Source organism: Dromiciops gliroides, chromosome 3, assembly GCF_019393635.1.
Source record: "Dromiciops gliroides isolate mDroGli1 chromosome 3, mDroGli1.pri, whole genome shotgun sequence".
Taxonomy (NCBI): Eukaryota; Metazoa; Chordata; class Mammalia; order Microbiotheria; family Microbiotheriidae; genus Dromiciops; species Dromiciops gliroides.
The window spans coordinates 670,280,098-670,296,588 of NC_057863.1; the positions used below are offsets into that span (position 1 = coordinate 670,280,098).

The 16,491-nt window shown below is 59.3% G+C and overlaps 1 protein-coding gene across 1 annotated transcript in view; it reads left to right on the forward strand.

Moving 5' to 3' along the window:
- Positions 1 to 2,596: 2,596 nt before the first annotated feature.
- The window catches only part of BCR (BCR activator of RhoGEF and GTPase), a 60,930-nt gene continuing 47,035 nt past the window's right edge, over positions 2,597 to 16,491 (forward strand). The window contains exon 1 of the mRNA XM_043995053.1: positions 2,597 to 4,038. Within this exon, the coding sequence (XP_043850988.1) occupies positions 2,835 to 4,038 (1,204 nt within the window). The 5' untranslated portion in view covers positions 2,597 to 2,834. The remainder of the gene's footprint in view (positions 4,039 to 16,491) is intronic.

Genomic DNA, 16,491 nt, shown 5'->3' on the forward strand with positions numbered 1-16,491 from the left:
GAATGGGAAGGCTGTTGGCCCTAGTGGCATCATCACTGGGCAAGGCCTTTGGGTGGCTACCGGCACCGAGCTCCGCACATGCTCAGTGGGCCAGGCCCAGGGATCATCCCTAGATTTGGAAGAGGTGATGCTGTGGGCTCTTCCCAGCAGAGGGAGGCCTGGAGCCAGCAGAGAGAAGGAGCCAGGTCCTTTGGTGGCTGCTCAAGCCAGGGCAGCTGAGGGTTCTAGAGGCTTCCCAGTCCCTGGGACAAACCAAAGGCTCCAACCCAGAGAAAGGCTTAGGAGCGGTGCAGTCCTTAGTCTGACCGCGAGAGGGCAGCAAGAAGGCGCCAGCCGCAGGGGAGCGAAGGGGCGGGGCAGCCAGAAAGCCTGGAGCCCAAGGCTAACCCACCAGAGGCCCCTCAGCCCTCCCTGCTGGCCTGGCTTTGGAGCGATTCTGGGGAAAGGTTCCGGAGAGCCTGGGTGGGAGGGTCCAGACAGTCCCCTGGAGGACTGGGCTGCACTCACTCCTCGGGCTTCTCTGCATGATCTGCCTCTCCCTTCCCTCCTCCTCCTCCTCCCCTCCCTCCTCCTCCTTTCCCTCCTCCTCCTCCTCTTCTTCTTCCTCCCCTTCTTCCTCCTTCCATCCTTCTTTTTCCTCCTCCTTTTCTTCTTTCTCTTCCTCCTCCTCCTCTTTTCCCTCCTCTGACCATTACTTGCTTTCCTGTCTTCTTTGTGTCCTTCAGGCCTAGGTGGGTCCTCAGGGATGAGGGAAAGAGCCAGGAACCCACCCAAAGGCAAAGGAACAGACTGGGAGCCCCTGGGCATATTTCCCCCGGAGAGGAGAAGGGGTGGGGTCTGGGAAACTGCATCCACAGCCACCAAGTCCAGGGCAGGGCAGGAGGCTGGGGAGGGAGACTGACCTTGTTACATCCCCCCCCCCCCCCCCCCCCCCCCCCCCCGACCCAGACCTTGCAGGACCGGGAGCAGTGGGTGGAAGATACAGGGGCAGATCTGGGCTCCATGTATGGAAAAAACTAATAATTATGTGAATGAGCAAAGGACTAGGGACTCCATCAGTGTGAAAGACTCCTACCACCCCCTTCCCCAGCGGGGGCCGGAGGAGTTAGGCGGATGCTAGGGGAATGCTGGGGTGGGGATTGGACCTCTGGGCATGCTGTGGGGGCAGGGGTTTCTGGGACAGGTGCCCCTTGGCCTGGATAATGTGCTTTTCCTCAGGCTTACCAGTCTTTTTTTTTTTTTTTTTTGGTGAGGCAATTGGGGTTAAGGTGACTTGCCCAGGGTCACACAGCTAGTAAGTGTCAAGTGTCTGAGGCTGGATTTGAACTCGGGTCCTCCTAAATCCAGGGCTGGTGCTCTATCCACTGCACCACCTAGCTGCCCCCAGCTTACCAGTCTTGACCACAGCTCTGGGCCTCCCTAGCTCCAGATTCTTTGCTTCCCAGCCCTGTCCAATGTGGGCCTTAGAGCAGAGAGCCAATGCCAGGCTGCTGTGGGCACCCTTCATTTCCCTTGTGGGGAGGCCCTTATTGAAGGTATGCAGCTAGGCCACACAGTGGCTAGAGTGCCAGGCCTGGAGTCAGAAAGACTCCTCTTCCTGACTTCAAATCTGGCCTCAGACACTTACAAGCTGTGTGACCCTGGGCTAGTCACTTTGCCCTGTTTGCCTCAGTTTCCTCATCTGTAGAAACAAGAAGAAAATGGCAAAGCCGGTATCTCTGCCAAGAAAACCCCAAATGGGCTGAACCAACAAAGGGGACAGGCGGGAGAAAAGGGGTGTCAGATCTCCATGTGTCCTCAGACAAAGGGGAGGTGATTGGGAAGATGAAAATAAGAGCTGCTTATTTTCTTGGGCTTTTGGGAGAACATGCCACGTGATGCCCTGAGAGGGCTGGCAGAGGGTCTTTAGCAGGATTCGAACTCGGCTCTTCCTTGAGTCCAAGTCCAACAAGCACTCGGAACATTGGACCACTTACTCGCCCCAGCCTTTCTGTCCTATGACAGTGCACGGTCTCGAGCTCGCGCGGACCCAGGGTGAGGGAGGCGCTATCAGCACCGGGGAAGGGAATGAAGAACTGGCTGAGGCTGCAGCAGCATCAGCAGCATCAGCAGCGGCAGCAGCGGCAGCAGCGGCACCCTCGGCTCCTTTAAGAGCCCCGCCCCACGGTGGCCTCGCCCCTTCCTGCGCTGGAGGCGGGCGGGGCCGAACGGGGCTGTGGAGGTTGGGGACGGGGCTGTAGCCGGCCGGGCTGGGACCAGGGCGAGGCTGAGAGGGCCAGGCAGGGACCAAAAGTCAGACCCAGACCCAGATCCAAGCTGAGCGAGGAAGAAGGAGGAGGGGGGGAGGAGGAGCAGGAGGGAGAGGAGGGAGAGGAGGGGGAGGAGGGGAGGAGGGGGAGGAGGAATAGGGGGAGGAGGAGGAGGGGGAGGAGGAGGAGAAGCCCCCTCTCTCCTGACCCTAGCGAGGCTCCCCTCCCCCACTTAAAGATCCTCCTCTCTGCCCCCTCTTCTCCAGAGAAGCCCCTCCCCTTCATCCCCAGCTAGGCTCCTTTCCCTCGTCGCCCCTCCCCCACCCCACCCCCCCATTGGGAGGTCCCCCTCCCCGCCTCCCAGGCCGGGGGCATTGTTCCCTGGGAAGGTCCAGACGGAGGCTGGCGGCCGGGGCCATGGGGGCCTGGCCCCCTTTGCCGCCGCCGGGCCAGGGTCTGGGGGTCCCCCCGAGGGGCCTCTGAGCCGAGCCTGCCCCAGCCTGCCTGCCGGGGTCCCTGCCCCAGCTGCCCTTCCCCCTTCCCCCGCTCTCCCTGCGCTTTCGCTCTCTCGGGGCTCCCGCGGCCATGGTGGACCCCGTGGGCTTCGCTGAGGCGTGGCGGGCGCAGTTCCCGACCTCGGAACCTCCCCACATGGAGCTGGGCTCGGTGAGCGCCATCGAGCAGGAGCTTCAGCGCTGTCAGGCATCCATCCGGAGGCTGGAGCTGGAGGTGAATCAGGAGCGATTCCGCATGATCTACCTGCAGACCCTGCTGGCCAAGGAGAGGAAGAGCTACGACCAACGGCGCTGGGGCTGCCCGGCCTCCGAGCCCTCCGACAGCAGCCCGGGCCAGGGCGAGCCCCAGGCCGACCCGGGGGGCCGGGAGAGGCTGCCGCGGGCTCCCCAGGACGCGGAGGGCTCGCCCCAGCACCCCCGGGCGCCCCCGCGGAGCAGCAGTGCCGGCGGCGGCGCCCGGGCCCAGCCGCCCAGCGTGGCCGCTCTAAGGTCCACCTTCGAGAGGGCCCGCCCCGGCCCTGGGAGCTGCGGGGAGGAGAAGCCCTTTTACGTGAACGTGGAGTACCACCACGAGCGGGGGCTCGTGAAAGTCAATGACAGGGAGGTCTCGGACCGGATCAGCTGCTTGGGCAGCCAGGCCATGCAGCAGGAGCGCCAGAAGACGGCGGGGCAGCCCGGCCAGCCACCTGCCGCGGCCCCCGCAGGGCCCGCCGCCGGGCTTGCCGCGCCGGCAGCCCGGCCAGGCTCCTGCGAGCCGGGGGGCGAGTATGAGGACGCCGAGCTGAACCCGCGCTTCCTGCGGGACAACCTGATCAGCGCCCGGCTGCCCGGCGACTACCAGCCCTACCAGAGCATCTACGTGGGGGGGCTGATGGCGGACGAGGGCCGGGGGCCGGCGGCCTGGCGGGAGCAGGACAAGCCGCTCACCTGGCCTCGCAGGTCCAACTCCCCCCGCAGCTTCGAGGACATCGGGGGCGGCTACACCCCGGACTGCAGCTCCAACGAGAACCTCACGTCCAGCGAGGAGGACTTCTCCTCGGGCCAGTCCAGCCGCGTGTCCCCCAGCCCCACAGCCGGGGGCCCCCTGGACCACGACAAGAGCCGCTCCCCCTCTCAGAACTCGCAGCAGTCCCTGGGGAGCAGCAGCCCCCCAACCCCCCAGGCCCAGAAGCGGCCCAGGCCCGGCCAGGTCATTGTGTCTGAAGCCACTATCGTGGGGGTGCGGAGGACGGGGCAGATCTGGCCCAGTGACGAGCCTGCCAGAGGAGACCCAGGTGGGTACTGAGCAAACGGGCACTGCCAGGGAGCGGGGTGGCACACGGGGGCGGCTCGAGACAATGGTGGGCATTGTGGGGGCGTAGTGAGGGGGGCCCACCAAGGGGGCCAGCCCGAGACCAGAGGCAGGTGGGTGTTTGGTCCAGGTGAGAGGCCAGGCCAGCCCTGGTTGTGTGTCCCTGGGGTGAACTGGGCTGGGCTCCTCGGGACTCTGGGCGCCAGCCCTGTTATCTCTGGGCAGCAGGGAGCAGAATCTGCCTGGTAATCCCCCCCCCCTTTCCTGGCCTGGAGCCGGAAGGAAGCCTCCCCCCAGGAGGTCTCTGGCCAGGCACCCTCCCTCCTCTACTCCCCTGCCCCCCTGGGCCCCAGCGCCTCCTAGAGCTCCTCCCCTCCTCCCTGCCAAGCCGAGGGCTGGCCGGGGACCTGCTTGGTGCTGCGCCCTAACCTGCCTCTTTGTCCTTCCCCAGCTGCCCCTCCCTGGTTCTGCCCCCTGGGACGGCCTAGCCCAGCTCTGTTCCCCTCCTCCCCGGCCTGGCTCTCCGGGCTGGGTTGGACCCTGGTGGGCTCAGTCTGGCAGATAAAGCCGGCCGGGGGTAGGGGAAATGGGGTGCCAGGTGAGCCGGCCAGCCAGGCTAGAGCAGGAACTGGGGGCCAGACTCTGACCCCAACCTGCTTGCAGCTGTTCTCCTGTCTGGGACTGGACCCATGCCCTGTCGGGCCAAAGCCTGTCAGGGTAGGGAGTGGTTTCTCGTCCAGCCAGCCTTGTGTCATTAATGGAGCATAGGTGTGCAGTCCGGGAGAGTCAGGCCCCGAACAGCTTGGGGCGTGAGGGCAGGACCCCTCAAGGGAGCAGTGGGTACCTTGTGAGGCTGGCCTGGGGGCACGCAGGAAGGGGGGCTCGGGCCTCAGAGGGGCTCTGGCCCTGGGACGGCCAAGCTGGGCACCCCCCCCCCAGAGGATTTGAGTTGGCTGGGGTTGGCCCTCCCTTCCTTCCCCTTCAGCTGGGGCCGCCTAGGAGACTGGCAATGCCCACAGTCCAACAGGCATGGGCAGCCTTGTTCCCTGGCTGGCTGGGCCCGGAAGGCCTCCAGCCTAGGGCCAGGGAGGAAGTGATTGGCGCCGTGGTGCCCGGGCTGTCAGGTTTGTTAATAATAATAATAATAATGGGAACAGTAACGGCAGCAGCTGTCATTTGCCTGGGACTTCAAGGGTTGCAAAGCACTCTATGCCAACACTCTCTCATTCGATCCTTGTGACAGCCTTGGGAGGAAAGTACTGCTCTTATCCCCATGTTACAGAGGAGGAAACTGAGGCAGCCAGAAGTGGTGTCATTTGCCCACTGTCACACAGCTAGCGGCCAAGGCTGAACTCGAACTCAGTCTTCTGGAGGCCCGGCCCAGCGGTTAGTGCCCTGTGGCCCCCCGTGGGGGCCTCCCTGGCTTGTCCAGCAGGCCCTGGACCATGTCCTGGGCCTCCAGAAGGGGGGAAGGCCAAGCATGAAGGAAGTTGTCTGCACGGGGGGGCCCCGCCAGGAAGTCGGTGACTGTGGCTGCCCCCTTCCCTGCCCTGCGTGGCTCCCTGCTGCTCACCCTCTCAGGACCCCCCTTTTTGGAGCGCCTCGTGGCCCAGGGGCCTGAGGGTGTCAGCTATGATCCTATGGGAGGGGGTGCCCCGCGCAGCCCACAGAGCTCCTTGGAGGGAGTCTTGTTGGACTTAACGCTCCTTCAAAACTCTCCTTGCCAGAGACCTGGGTCTGGCTCCTGAGGGGGTGGGATAGGTGGCTAGCTAGGTGCCCTTCCAGTACTGCCCATCAAAGCCTGGGTCTTCCCATGTGTCCCTGGGCCATGCCATCCATGGTAGGTGGCAGCCACCCGTCTGAGGTCTGCCTGTGCCACCGGCGTAATCTTGGGGAGTGGGTGGGCACTAGCAGTGAGTGGCAGGCTCAGCCTCAGCAGGAGAGATTGGCTTCCTCAGAGAGCCAAGAGGACAGAGTGGGGGGCACCTGTGAGTGAGGGAGTGAGTCACCTCAGCTCCTGGCTCCCCGCCCCACCTCGTCATCCTAAGGCAGGGATACACCAGGGAAGGTGGGTGGGCGGCAGGCAGGCAGGATGTGGGTGAAGCAGGTAGGTGGGCAGCAAGCAGTCAGCAGGAGAGTTAGGCAGCTGTGTGGCAGGCAGGTGGGCAGCAGGCGGGTTGGGGCTGCCTTCTCTGCCTGCCTGCCTGGGAGCTCCAAGGGGCAGCTTCCGGCTCTTGTTGGTGTGGGCACCTGGCCGGAGTGGGGCTGGGCAGCTAAGCGGTTTCTGACCCTCTCGTGAAGCTCCAGCTCTGAGGGATTCCCACGCCCTCTCTTTGGCTGGATGAGGCCCCCAGCAGTGGATTCCCTGTGTGATCTCCCCAGGGCACATCTCTGGCCTCACCTCTCTGGCCTCGGTTGCATTTCTTCGGTTGCCCCCATCCATGGGCCCTGGGCCCTGTGGCCTCAGAGCCCTTTCAGCCTGTCCTTGGCCTGCCTCCCATAGCTCGGCCAGGGCCGAGCCCTATCTGCTGGGCCGGCCAGGCTTCCCTGCCCTTCCCTGGGGGTGAGGGCTCTCGTCAGACCCCTGCTGACCAGAGCCTTCTAGGCCTTGTCCCCAAGCTTCCTGTCCTTCCTGAAGCCTTTCCCCCCTCACAGCCAGTGACCCTTCCCTGTTCTCCCAAGGCCATTGGCCCAGTGCACGTGTGTCCAGCAGGGAGTCAAGGGTGGCACCGGTGGGCACCGTATTTCACTTGTCCTCAGGTACATGCACCAGTGGCTTGTGAAGTAAGGGCTTCAGGCTGCTGGTCCATGTGGTCTCTTCTGCTGCCCCCTGAGCTGTCCGGCCTGGTGCCGCCTTCCCCTCTCAGCTCATCTGCTCCCTTCTCGTGCCAGCCCCCCCCCAGCCAGCTAATGCCCCCAACCCACCCCAACTCATCTGCTGCCCCCTCCTCAGCCCTCATGCCAGCCCCCCCTGGCTGGCTAATGCCCCCCGCCCCAGCCCAACTCATCTGCTGCCCCCTCCTGAGCCCCTTGTCACCCCCTGGCCCTGATGACACCTGCCCTGCTTCCTTGGGCCCTCAGGACTCCATCCCATGGGCGCCCCTCCACCCTCACCTCTCTGAGGCTAGTCCTGTTTTCCTGATGGCCTTCCTGGAGGTGGCGGAGATGTTGGGGGAGTAGGGCCCACCAAGGCCACCCAGTAGGAATTTGGAAGCAAGTGAAGGAAAAATGTGCACTGGAAAATGATGCAGGGACTTCTCTGAAGCCTTCCAACTGAGATCTCAAAGCACTTTTCAAGCCAGTGTCCCAGTGGGGGAGAGGGTGGGAGGTGCCACAAACCGGCTGAGTCAGGGTAAGGGAGGGCCTGCCCGAGTCTCCCAGGCCCCACAAAGCAACAAGCATTTATGAATCGCCTGCTGTGTACCAGGGTGAGGGGTCACCAGGCTCAGTGCCGACCTCGGCGGGCGTCTTAGTGTTTCTTAGAGAAAAGCTTTGGTCTCTTCTCTTTGACAGTCTCTCCAGGCTCCTCTTGGCAACCGAATCAGGCGCCCCCCCCCCCCATCAGAGTGGAACTGCCAGGCTAAGCCTAGAGTGGTTTTCAGTGGGTGTTCCCCTGAGCCTTCCTGAGACACCGTCTTCCGAGACCCAGCTCTTAAGGCGCCCCTCCCCTACTGGAGCAGCTTGGGGGGGGGGCCTTTTGTGAGGCTCTGCTGGGGGTGGCAAGAAGCTCCCTGAGTGAGCGTTGGGAGGCTGCTGAGGAGCCCGGCCTGGGAGGCTGGGGCTCTCTGCTAGAGAACCTCTGGGCTGAGGCCCAGTCGAGCCTGTCCAGGTGAGGATGGAGGGTGGTAGTTGCCCGCTGCTGCCTTGCTGGGACCCGCCCCCACAGGGGCTTGGCCGCATTTCCCAGTAGCTGGGACTTCCTCAGTGGACCTAGCGGGAGGATCTCTGTTCTGGGTGATTGCCGCTCCCGTCGCTTCATCTCCTCCCTGCCCCGCTCACTTCCAGCAGCCAGCTGTTCATCCTCCTGGCCTGGCCTGCAGCCACTGCTCAGCAGTCCCTGCCAACAGTGACCTGCTCCCCAACCCCCACCCCAGCTCCTCCCTCGTCCCCAGTGGGCGCCTTCCAGGGCTCAGCCCGCATCCTTCTCTTCTCTCCTGTCCCAGGCCTGCAGCTCAGGGCAATTATGAGGTCTAGTCCCAGACAGAACGCACCCCCCATCTCTTTCCTCTAACCACCCTCCTTCTGCTGGGGCCCCCCAGGGCCCCCACTTTGGAACCCTCTTTAGCACCTTACTCTCCGTCATCTGGCTGTGGTCACTTGGTCACCAAGGGCTGCCTCACCACACTCATGCTGGCCCAGTCAGTCCAGTCATCCAATCAGTAGACCTTGGTTAAGCTTTACCCTGTGCCTGGCCCAGTGCTAAGATCACAATGTAAGGGTTCAGCCTTATCGCGTCACACAAACACTTAAAAGTACGCACCATTTTCCCTTGACTGGCTCAGGTTTTTATAAGCATTTCTATAGGACCTACTATGTGCTGGCCATTGAGCTACTACTATCTCTTTTGATCTTCACAACCACCCTGATAGGTGGGTGCTATTATCACCCCTATCCTACATTAGAGGATACTGGGCCTGGGTCACATGGTTGTATTTGAACTTGGGTCTTCCTGACTCTAGGCCCTGTATTTTCATTGTGGTGCTACGCCCCCCGTCCCATACCCTATTTGGAATTAATCAGAGCCACCTTGGGGCAGCCTGGGTCACACCTTAGGGAATTTATATAAAAGGAAGGCACTCTCTCAGGACACTTGGTCAGGTCCAGCTCACCTCTTGAGGTGCAGAGGGAGGAGGTGATGGAGGAGGCTCATTGCTCTAGGGGCATCTTGAAGAGGAAGACCCTGCCTGAGGGGAGGCCCAAGGGAAGGTTGGCTCTTTCCTCCACTTCCCCTCCTAATGCCTGTCTGTCCAAGGATACTTTCATATGATTTACCAGCTCACTTGCCCAATTTTTCTAGAATACTGGATTTTGCCTTAACCACCAAGGGGCCAGGGGTTAACTAGAGACAGCTACTCCTGTGTAAGATTAGGCAGAGAGCCTCCTCTGCTGGGGGTCTCAGAGAGATTGTGACCTAAGGGAAAATTTTTCTTCTAAAACAAACTCCCTAAAGGTGTCCCCTTTTGTATACAAAAGGAGGGAGTTGTAGCAGGTGTTGAGAATGGGGACTTGGGCATTCTGCTCTGCTCTGGGAGTTTCAATGCTGGGCTTGTTTTGCTTGGCTTCCTAGTGAGCAGGTTTCCTGCCTTTTGGGTCCAGCATTAGGTCTGAAGCATTATTTATTTGAAAGTGCCTGGTCCTGACCTGTGTCATCTGGAATTGCCTCCTGTTTGCTAATCGCCCTGACTTTCTACTGATGACTCCAGGCAGATGACTGTGCCATCCTTCATCTGCATTGTTGAAATTGGGCAGATTGTTCTCCAGTGAGTCGGGTACAGCTCATAGGCAGTGGCCCACGGTCAGCACTGTAGAAGTGTTAGTTAGCATTCATTACTGTTATTATTTTGTAGCGGCGTCGTTATGTGGGCAGAGATTCTCAAGGGACCCCCTATGACAAATGTGGAGATGCACTTAGCCCAGTGCCTGACAAACAGTAAGGGCTTCATAGATGTTTGTGGATCTCTGAAGGTCTGAGGAAGTGGATTGAGAGCTGGACAAAGTCACATATGGGTGTGAAGTTAGGTGCATCCCCTAAGGAGGTATTCTGGGAATTACCAGAATCATATGGATAAGATAGGAAAGAAAAAAAGAAAAGGAAATCCAGGTGTCCAAGCCTTCTGCCACTGGAAGGGGGGGACTCTGTCCTGCCCCTGAGCTTTGAGGAATGGGAATGCTCCCTCCTCCCGATGTTAGCCAACGTGCTTAAGTAAGGGGCAGTCAGTAGCCTTTGCGGGCCCAGGAGGTTCTCCTATGGCTGACTTGGTGTCCATGGACAGCCAGGATCCCCTGTGCTGAGTCTGCTGACAGCAGGCTGGAACCTCCAGTGGTGGCCAGAGATAGCAAGGATGAGCCTTTCAAGGACCATCTTTAGGGAAGACGCTTGGTGTGTTGAGTGAGGCTAGACCTGGCGTGCCAGAGCAGAAGAGTTACTGGGCCAGCCTGTGGACAAGGAAAGCCACTGAGGCCCCACCTTGGAGCATTTGTGGGGTATAAGGAAGTGACCCCCTGGCCTCAGCTTCTTAGGGTGCATCCATGAACTTAGATTGCTCTCTGGCCTTGGCTAAAGGGCAACCAAGGCACAGAGTTTGGGCAAAAGGCAGTGAAAGGAGAGGCCTAAGTTCTCATCAGTGCCAGGCTTGCAGGAGGTGCTCCATAAGGGCCTGTCGGTGCCGGGTATACAGGAGGCACTCCATCAGTGCTCATTGGTTCCAGGTATATAGGAGGCGCTCCATCAGTGCTCATTGGTGCCAGGAACACAGGTGGTGCTTCAGAAGTGCTCATCGGTGCTGACTCACAAGAGGTGCTTTCTGGAGGCCCATGGGGGTGAGGACAGGGTCTTGGGCACTGAGAGAGCCCAGAATACATGTGACCATGGAGGATGAGGCAACCGCCTGTGCCAGGCCTAGGCAAATGCAGGCCCTGACTGAGCAGGGGGTGACTGGAGGTAGCCCCTCCGGGCCCACTGCTGAGTGCTGGCTGCCAGCCGCTGCCTTTGGGTCACTGACTGTGGTCTCTGGCTGCTGCTCATTGGCCCGAGGGCCCTGACTGGACACCAGGAGCATTGCTAGGGCAGATGCTGCTAGGGAAGCTCCCTGGGACTTTGCTGGGCTTTTTTTGGTTTTGTTTTTTTTTTGGGGGGGGCAGTGAGGGTTAAGTGACTTGCCCAGGGTCACACAGCTAGTGTCAAGTGTCCGAGGCCAGATTTGAACTCAGGTCCTCCTGAATCCAGGGCCAGTGCTTTATGCACTATAGTGCCACCTGGCTGTCCCCTTTGCTGGGCTTTTGAAGGACCTCATTGTGCCTGGGCCTGGGAAGATCAAAGCCGGTTTTGGGGCGCAGACTTTACTGTGTCATCTGTAATCTCCCCAGACGGGCCTGGGAGCAGCGTTGCCCATGAGCCCCGTGGTCTCTTCTCACAGCCCCGGGGAGGAGGCAGGGCCACTGTCCTCACCCAAGACTCACCTTTCTCCCCCTTGGCCTCCCCACACAGGGCCAGGTGCCTTCATTTCGGAGTTTTCCAGTCAGAGTAGGGCAGACCTTGAGTCTCAGGCAGCAGCAGTGGGAAAATGATCTCAAAGTGTTGGTGGACCTCAGACTTGGGCCTCATCCTGGGCCCGTCACTGGCCAGAATGGGGCGGGGGTCTGAACACACGCTCGCAGTCTGTGGTTCTTGGCAGTCAGCAGGTGTCTATTCAGTGCTGACCATGTTCCCAGTGCGGTGCTAACTGCTGGGGATAGAAGGCAGGTCCTGCCCTCCGGAAGGGCACACTCACCCCTAAAAGGGAGCTGGGGAGGGGATGGGGGAGGCTGGAAGCTGATGGGCCCCAAGCAGAGAAAGCCAGTCTAGGCCCCCTCCACTAAGAGCCAGCCTCCTGTAAAGGGGGGTGCAATGGGAGGAGCCCCTTGCACTGTGGTGGACTTGGGTCTGCTGCCACCTCTGCCCCAAGCTGGGACCAGCCCTTCCCTGGACCTGTTTCTGTGTGTGGCATCTGGCATGAGCCTGTGGCTCCTCAGGGTCTGCAGCTTGGGACCCTCGATTTTCCTCCTGTCCTGGGTGCTGAGCAGTGAGCCCTAGTGGTTAGTGTGCTCCATCTGACCTCGGCCTGTGCCCTGACTGCTGGGATGGTGAGATTCAGGCCTTAGGACACACCTTCCTGTGGATTGTGGGCCTAGTTCCCGTCCTCTCCTTCCAAGGGTTCACCTGCTCACACAGGGGTATCCTCATTGACTGGGGCCTGGGCAGTGGCAGAGGGAGGCGGACATTGGACCCCTCCCCATCCCCCTGCTGAGGTGGAGGGGGCAGTGCCCTGGGGGGGCACCCAGAACCCCCCTGCCCTGCTGTTCACGGCTCTGCCCTTAGCAGAGACAAGAGCTAGAGGCTCATCCTGGTGGAGCAGGGGCCTGGGTGGGCAGGACCCTGGCCAGGGGCAGGGGCTCAGAAGCTTCCTGTATCAGGCTGATGAGTCTTTGCTCAGTCACGTGGCTAAGAGAGATGTCTCAAGGCCCCAAGAGCTGTGTGCGTGTGTTAGGGTCTGCAGGTGTCCACCACCAGGGCACTGAGCCTCCCCCTTCCCTGATGCCAGGCATTGGGCCTCCAGAGTGTGTGTGTGTGTGTGGGGACCATGCCTGGGCGGCCGCAGAGAACAAAGATCAGGCTTTCTGCTGCAGCCGCAGGTGCAGGGAGTGAGGGGCTCTGAGGGGCTCTTTCTCCACTTGTTCTCTTTGCTAACCCCTGTTGTACTTGAATAAATGCTTAATGCCCAAGGACTGGTGCTGTGAGCCTCGAATTTAAGGCCACCACACGTTAAATTTGTAGACACAGCAGCTAGATTTTATCCATCACAAGAGGGCACCCGGTAATGGCCTCAGCCTCTGAACTTGACGGCCCTCTGTCCCCTCCCCCCTCCTCCTCCTCCCCTCTTCCCCTCCCCCTCCTCCCCCTCCCCTCTTCCCCTCCCCCTCCTCCCTCTCCCCTCCCCCTCCTCTCCCTCCCCTCTTCCCCTCTCCCTCCTCCCTCTCCCCTCTCCTCTCCTCTTCCTCCCTCCATAGCACTGCCCATTCAGTTGCTCTTCCCAGCTCCAGTCCCCGATCAATGGGCAGTGAGGTCAGTTTTCCCTTTCATATCTGTATCCCCCTGGGCTTAGCTCAGTCTCAGCACACAGTAGGTGCTTAACAAATGCTCGATGCTTGACTGGAGTTGTGGGCTGTGATGGTGGTGTAGCACAGTGGGTGGAGCCCAGCCCAGGGCTTATGGTGTAGGTCAGTAATAGTCCCATGACCTTGGTGAGCCCTCTGTCCTCTCTGACCTTCAGTTTCCTCTTCTGAGAAACAAGAGGGTTGGACCCAGTGACTTCTGATGTCCCTTATAGCATGTCTGCCTCTTGTGGTCGGCAGATTTGAAAAGCCTGAAGCTGTTGCAGGTTCTGTGACTGTGCTGGTGGTCAGTGGGAGAGGAGGCAGAAAAAGGACAGGGAGGCTCCCATGGGCCCAGGAGGGAGGCTGGAGGCTCCAAGGACAGGGACCCCTTGCTTTCTGCCCCGGGATGTCTGGAGCTGGGGGCCCACAGGGTTGGTGACCATGGCCGACAAGGTCAGGTGTCCATGTCTTCTGCCCTGCGGTTGTGCTGAGGCCACGTGCTCAGCTATGAGACCTGACCTGCCTTCCTGTGGTATCTTGGGCCACTCTGATCTTTCTGGCTCCCATGTTGGTCATGTGGGGGCTTGGCCTGGCCTCCTTCGTGCCATCCATACAGCCACCCCATAAACCGCCCTGCTGAGATCCCCGTAATTCCTGTGGGTCCAACCGTTCTCTCTCTCTCTGTCTGTCTCCTGAGGCGTGAGGCCCTCGCCTTCTGGAAAGACCGGTTTTCAGGAATGCTTTTTGGATGAGTGGTACTGAAGAACTCAGCTCAGAAACCTCCTGGTCTGCCAGGCGGCCGTCCTTGGTCAGGAGCTCTTCTTCACTCGGGGGACTGCCTCTCTCCTTAGCATCACTGGGCTGCTGGCTCTTGGGGAGGGCAGAGCCTGGTAGCTGCTTGTCCTGTCTCTCCCTGCTAACAGAAGCCCCCGTAAGATGGCTGTTTGTTCCTGCCCTTCAGTGCTGTTGTCCACCCTACCCAGGGTGCAGTTCTGTCCTCCTGGTTATCCTCTGTGCCCCACCCCCCTGCACATTCCTGAGTTCCCTCACTAACAGGGCCTGAACACAGGGGCCAGGGCCGTCAGCAGAGAGGAAAGCTTGCCCCCCCCCTTTCCCTTCCCTCCTTTCCCCAACTCTCCCTCCCTCCTCCCCTCTCTCTCCTCCTCTCCCCTTCCTCCCTCTCTCTCTCCCCCTCTCCTCCTCCTTCCTCTCTCCCTCCCTCCCTCCTCCCTTGCTCTCTCCCCCCTCCATCTCTGTTTCTCCCTGTCTCTGTCTCCCTCTTTGTCTCTCTGTCTCCTTCCCTCTCTGTCTCTGTCTCTCTCCCTCTCTCCCTTAGGCCCCAGTAGCCTCTGGTCACTTCCTCTGTACTGTCCATTAACTTTCTCTCCTCATTTCCTGCACACTGTTTCCCAAACCTCTTGCATTGGCTCAGAGGGCCTGCCCACCACTTGATCCCCATCTATGTGACTTGTGGCATATCTTCTCCCCTCTGGAGGCCTGGTCTCCTCCTGTTGAAGTATAGGTACCCCTGGGTGGTCCTAAGAAAGGCTGGACCGTGCTGTGGAGTGCAGGCCGGGCTGGGCACGCTGGTGCTTTGAGTCAGGGTTCCACATACGATTTCTGTGCATCCCAGTGTTCCCCTGGCTGGGAAACTGTAGAACAGGACCCCTTAGGATTCAGAGCACTGACCTCCCACTGGGAATTGGGATCCCATTCAGCCAGGGCACTTGACAGTGTTGGCGATAGCACACCCAGCCTGGAGGGCCTGAGAGAGGGCTTCAGGGGTCCAGCAGAGGCATGAACCTTGCTCAGCTTGTCCCGGAAGACAGGACAAGGAGTAGCAATGAGGGAGAGATGGAGTGAGGCAGATTATGCTGCCTATCAGGGAAAACTTCCCAGAAGCACCATGGCAGTATGGAGAGGGCTGCCTCAGGAGGTGGTGGCTCTCCTTCTGGGTCATCTCCAAGCAGTTGGGATACAACTACTCATTAGGTCTGTTGTAGAAGAGATTTGGGGTCTGGACTGGCTTGGACCAGAGGCTCCTGAAGAGCTTCAGGGAAAAGGTCCCTGGGAGCTCACAGCCTGCCATGGGCTGTGGTGAGGCCAGAAGCTCTGCACATGGCTTGGGGAGGAGACCGAGCTAACATTTCTGAGAGCTGGACATGAGGCAGGAGATGGCACACTCAGTCTAAAGCCTGGTTCTCAAAGCAGTCAGTCTTGTGGAGGGCCTGGAATGCCAGGCCAAGACATCAGGTATTTCATCCTTTTGTCCAGGGGTCTCCAAAGCGGAGGCTCAGCCAGACACAGCCCCCTCCCCATGTGTGCCAGCCACGCTTGTGTCATGGCCCCAGCTGCCTGTCACCCATCAGCCACCTGTGTTTCCAACTTCCCCCTTCTGGCCCAGCTACAGGCCCTTGGGGCAGTCCCTCTGACCCACAGTGCCAGGTGGACAAACTCCCTTCTCTTTCCCTTGAAGGCCACCTGTGGACTCTGGGGGAGTGGCCAGGTGGGAGGAGCTCTTGGGAACCTTGTGACAGGGAGTTGTCCTGGATGAGTGCCATGGACTGGCTGTGATCTCTGGTCTCATTATATGAACCGTCTGCCCAAACCCTCTCTGTCTCCTACCTTCCCTGTCATTGTCGAGGTACCCCCTCCCATACCTTCAGGCCCCCAACTTGGGGTCATCTGGGATTCTTCACTCTCCCCCTCATATCCATTATGGTGCCAAGGCCTGTCGATTTCATCTCCACAACATCTGTCATAGATTTCACCTCTACAGCATCTCTTGTCTTTTTCACTTGTTTAGTATCTCTTAGAGATTTCACTTCTGCTGCATTTCTTGTCAGTTTCTCCTCGGCAACATCTGTCACAGGTTTCACTTCTACAACATCGCTTGTAGATTTCACCTCAGCAGCATCTGTTGTAGTTTTCACCTCTGCAGCATCTCTAGTAGATTTTACCTCTGTAGCCCCTTTCTCTTCTGTGACGCTGCCCTCACCTTGGTGCAGACCCTTATCACCACAGCCCTAGACTATTGCTGTAGCTGCTGTGGGTTCTGCCTGCCTCAAGTCTCTCCTTCCTCCAATCCATCCTCCACTCAGCCACCAAAGTGATTTTCTTAAAGCCCAGGTTTGATCATGTCACCACCACCACCACCACCTCAAAGTCCAGTGGCTCCCTATTGCTCAGAGTAGTATTCTCCAAAAGTTTTTAAATTCTATATTCCAGGAGCAGCTAGGTGGTGCAGTGGTTAGAGCACCGGCCCTAGAGTCAGGAGTACCTGAGTTCAAATCCAGCCTCAGACACTTAACACTTACTAGCTGTGTGACCCTGGGCAAGTCACTTAATTGCCTCACTTTAAAAAAAAATTCTATATTCCAGTCAGTAAAAATGTTGTGTCCCCCTCCCTGATATATATATTTGTATACTTAGAAGTGATATACATGTCCTTACAGATAGACATCATAATGATATATAAAAAACATTTTATAAAGATGAGATGAAAATGAAATTATATTTTAGTTTTGTTTATTTCAACAGAACAAGAACTTTCTTTGCTCTTAACTGAAAAACTGAATAAGAA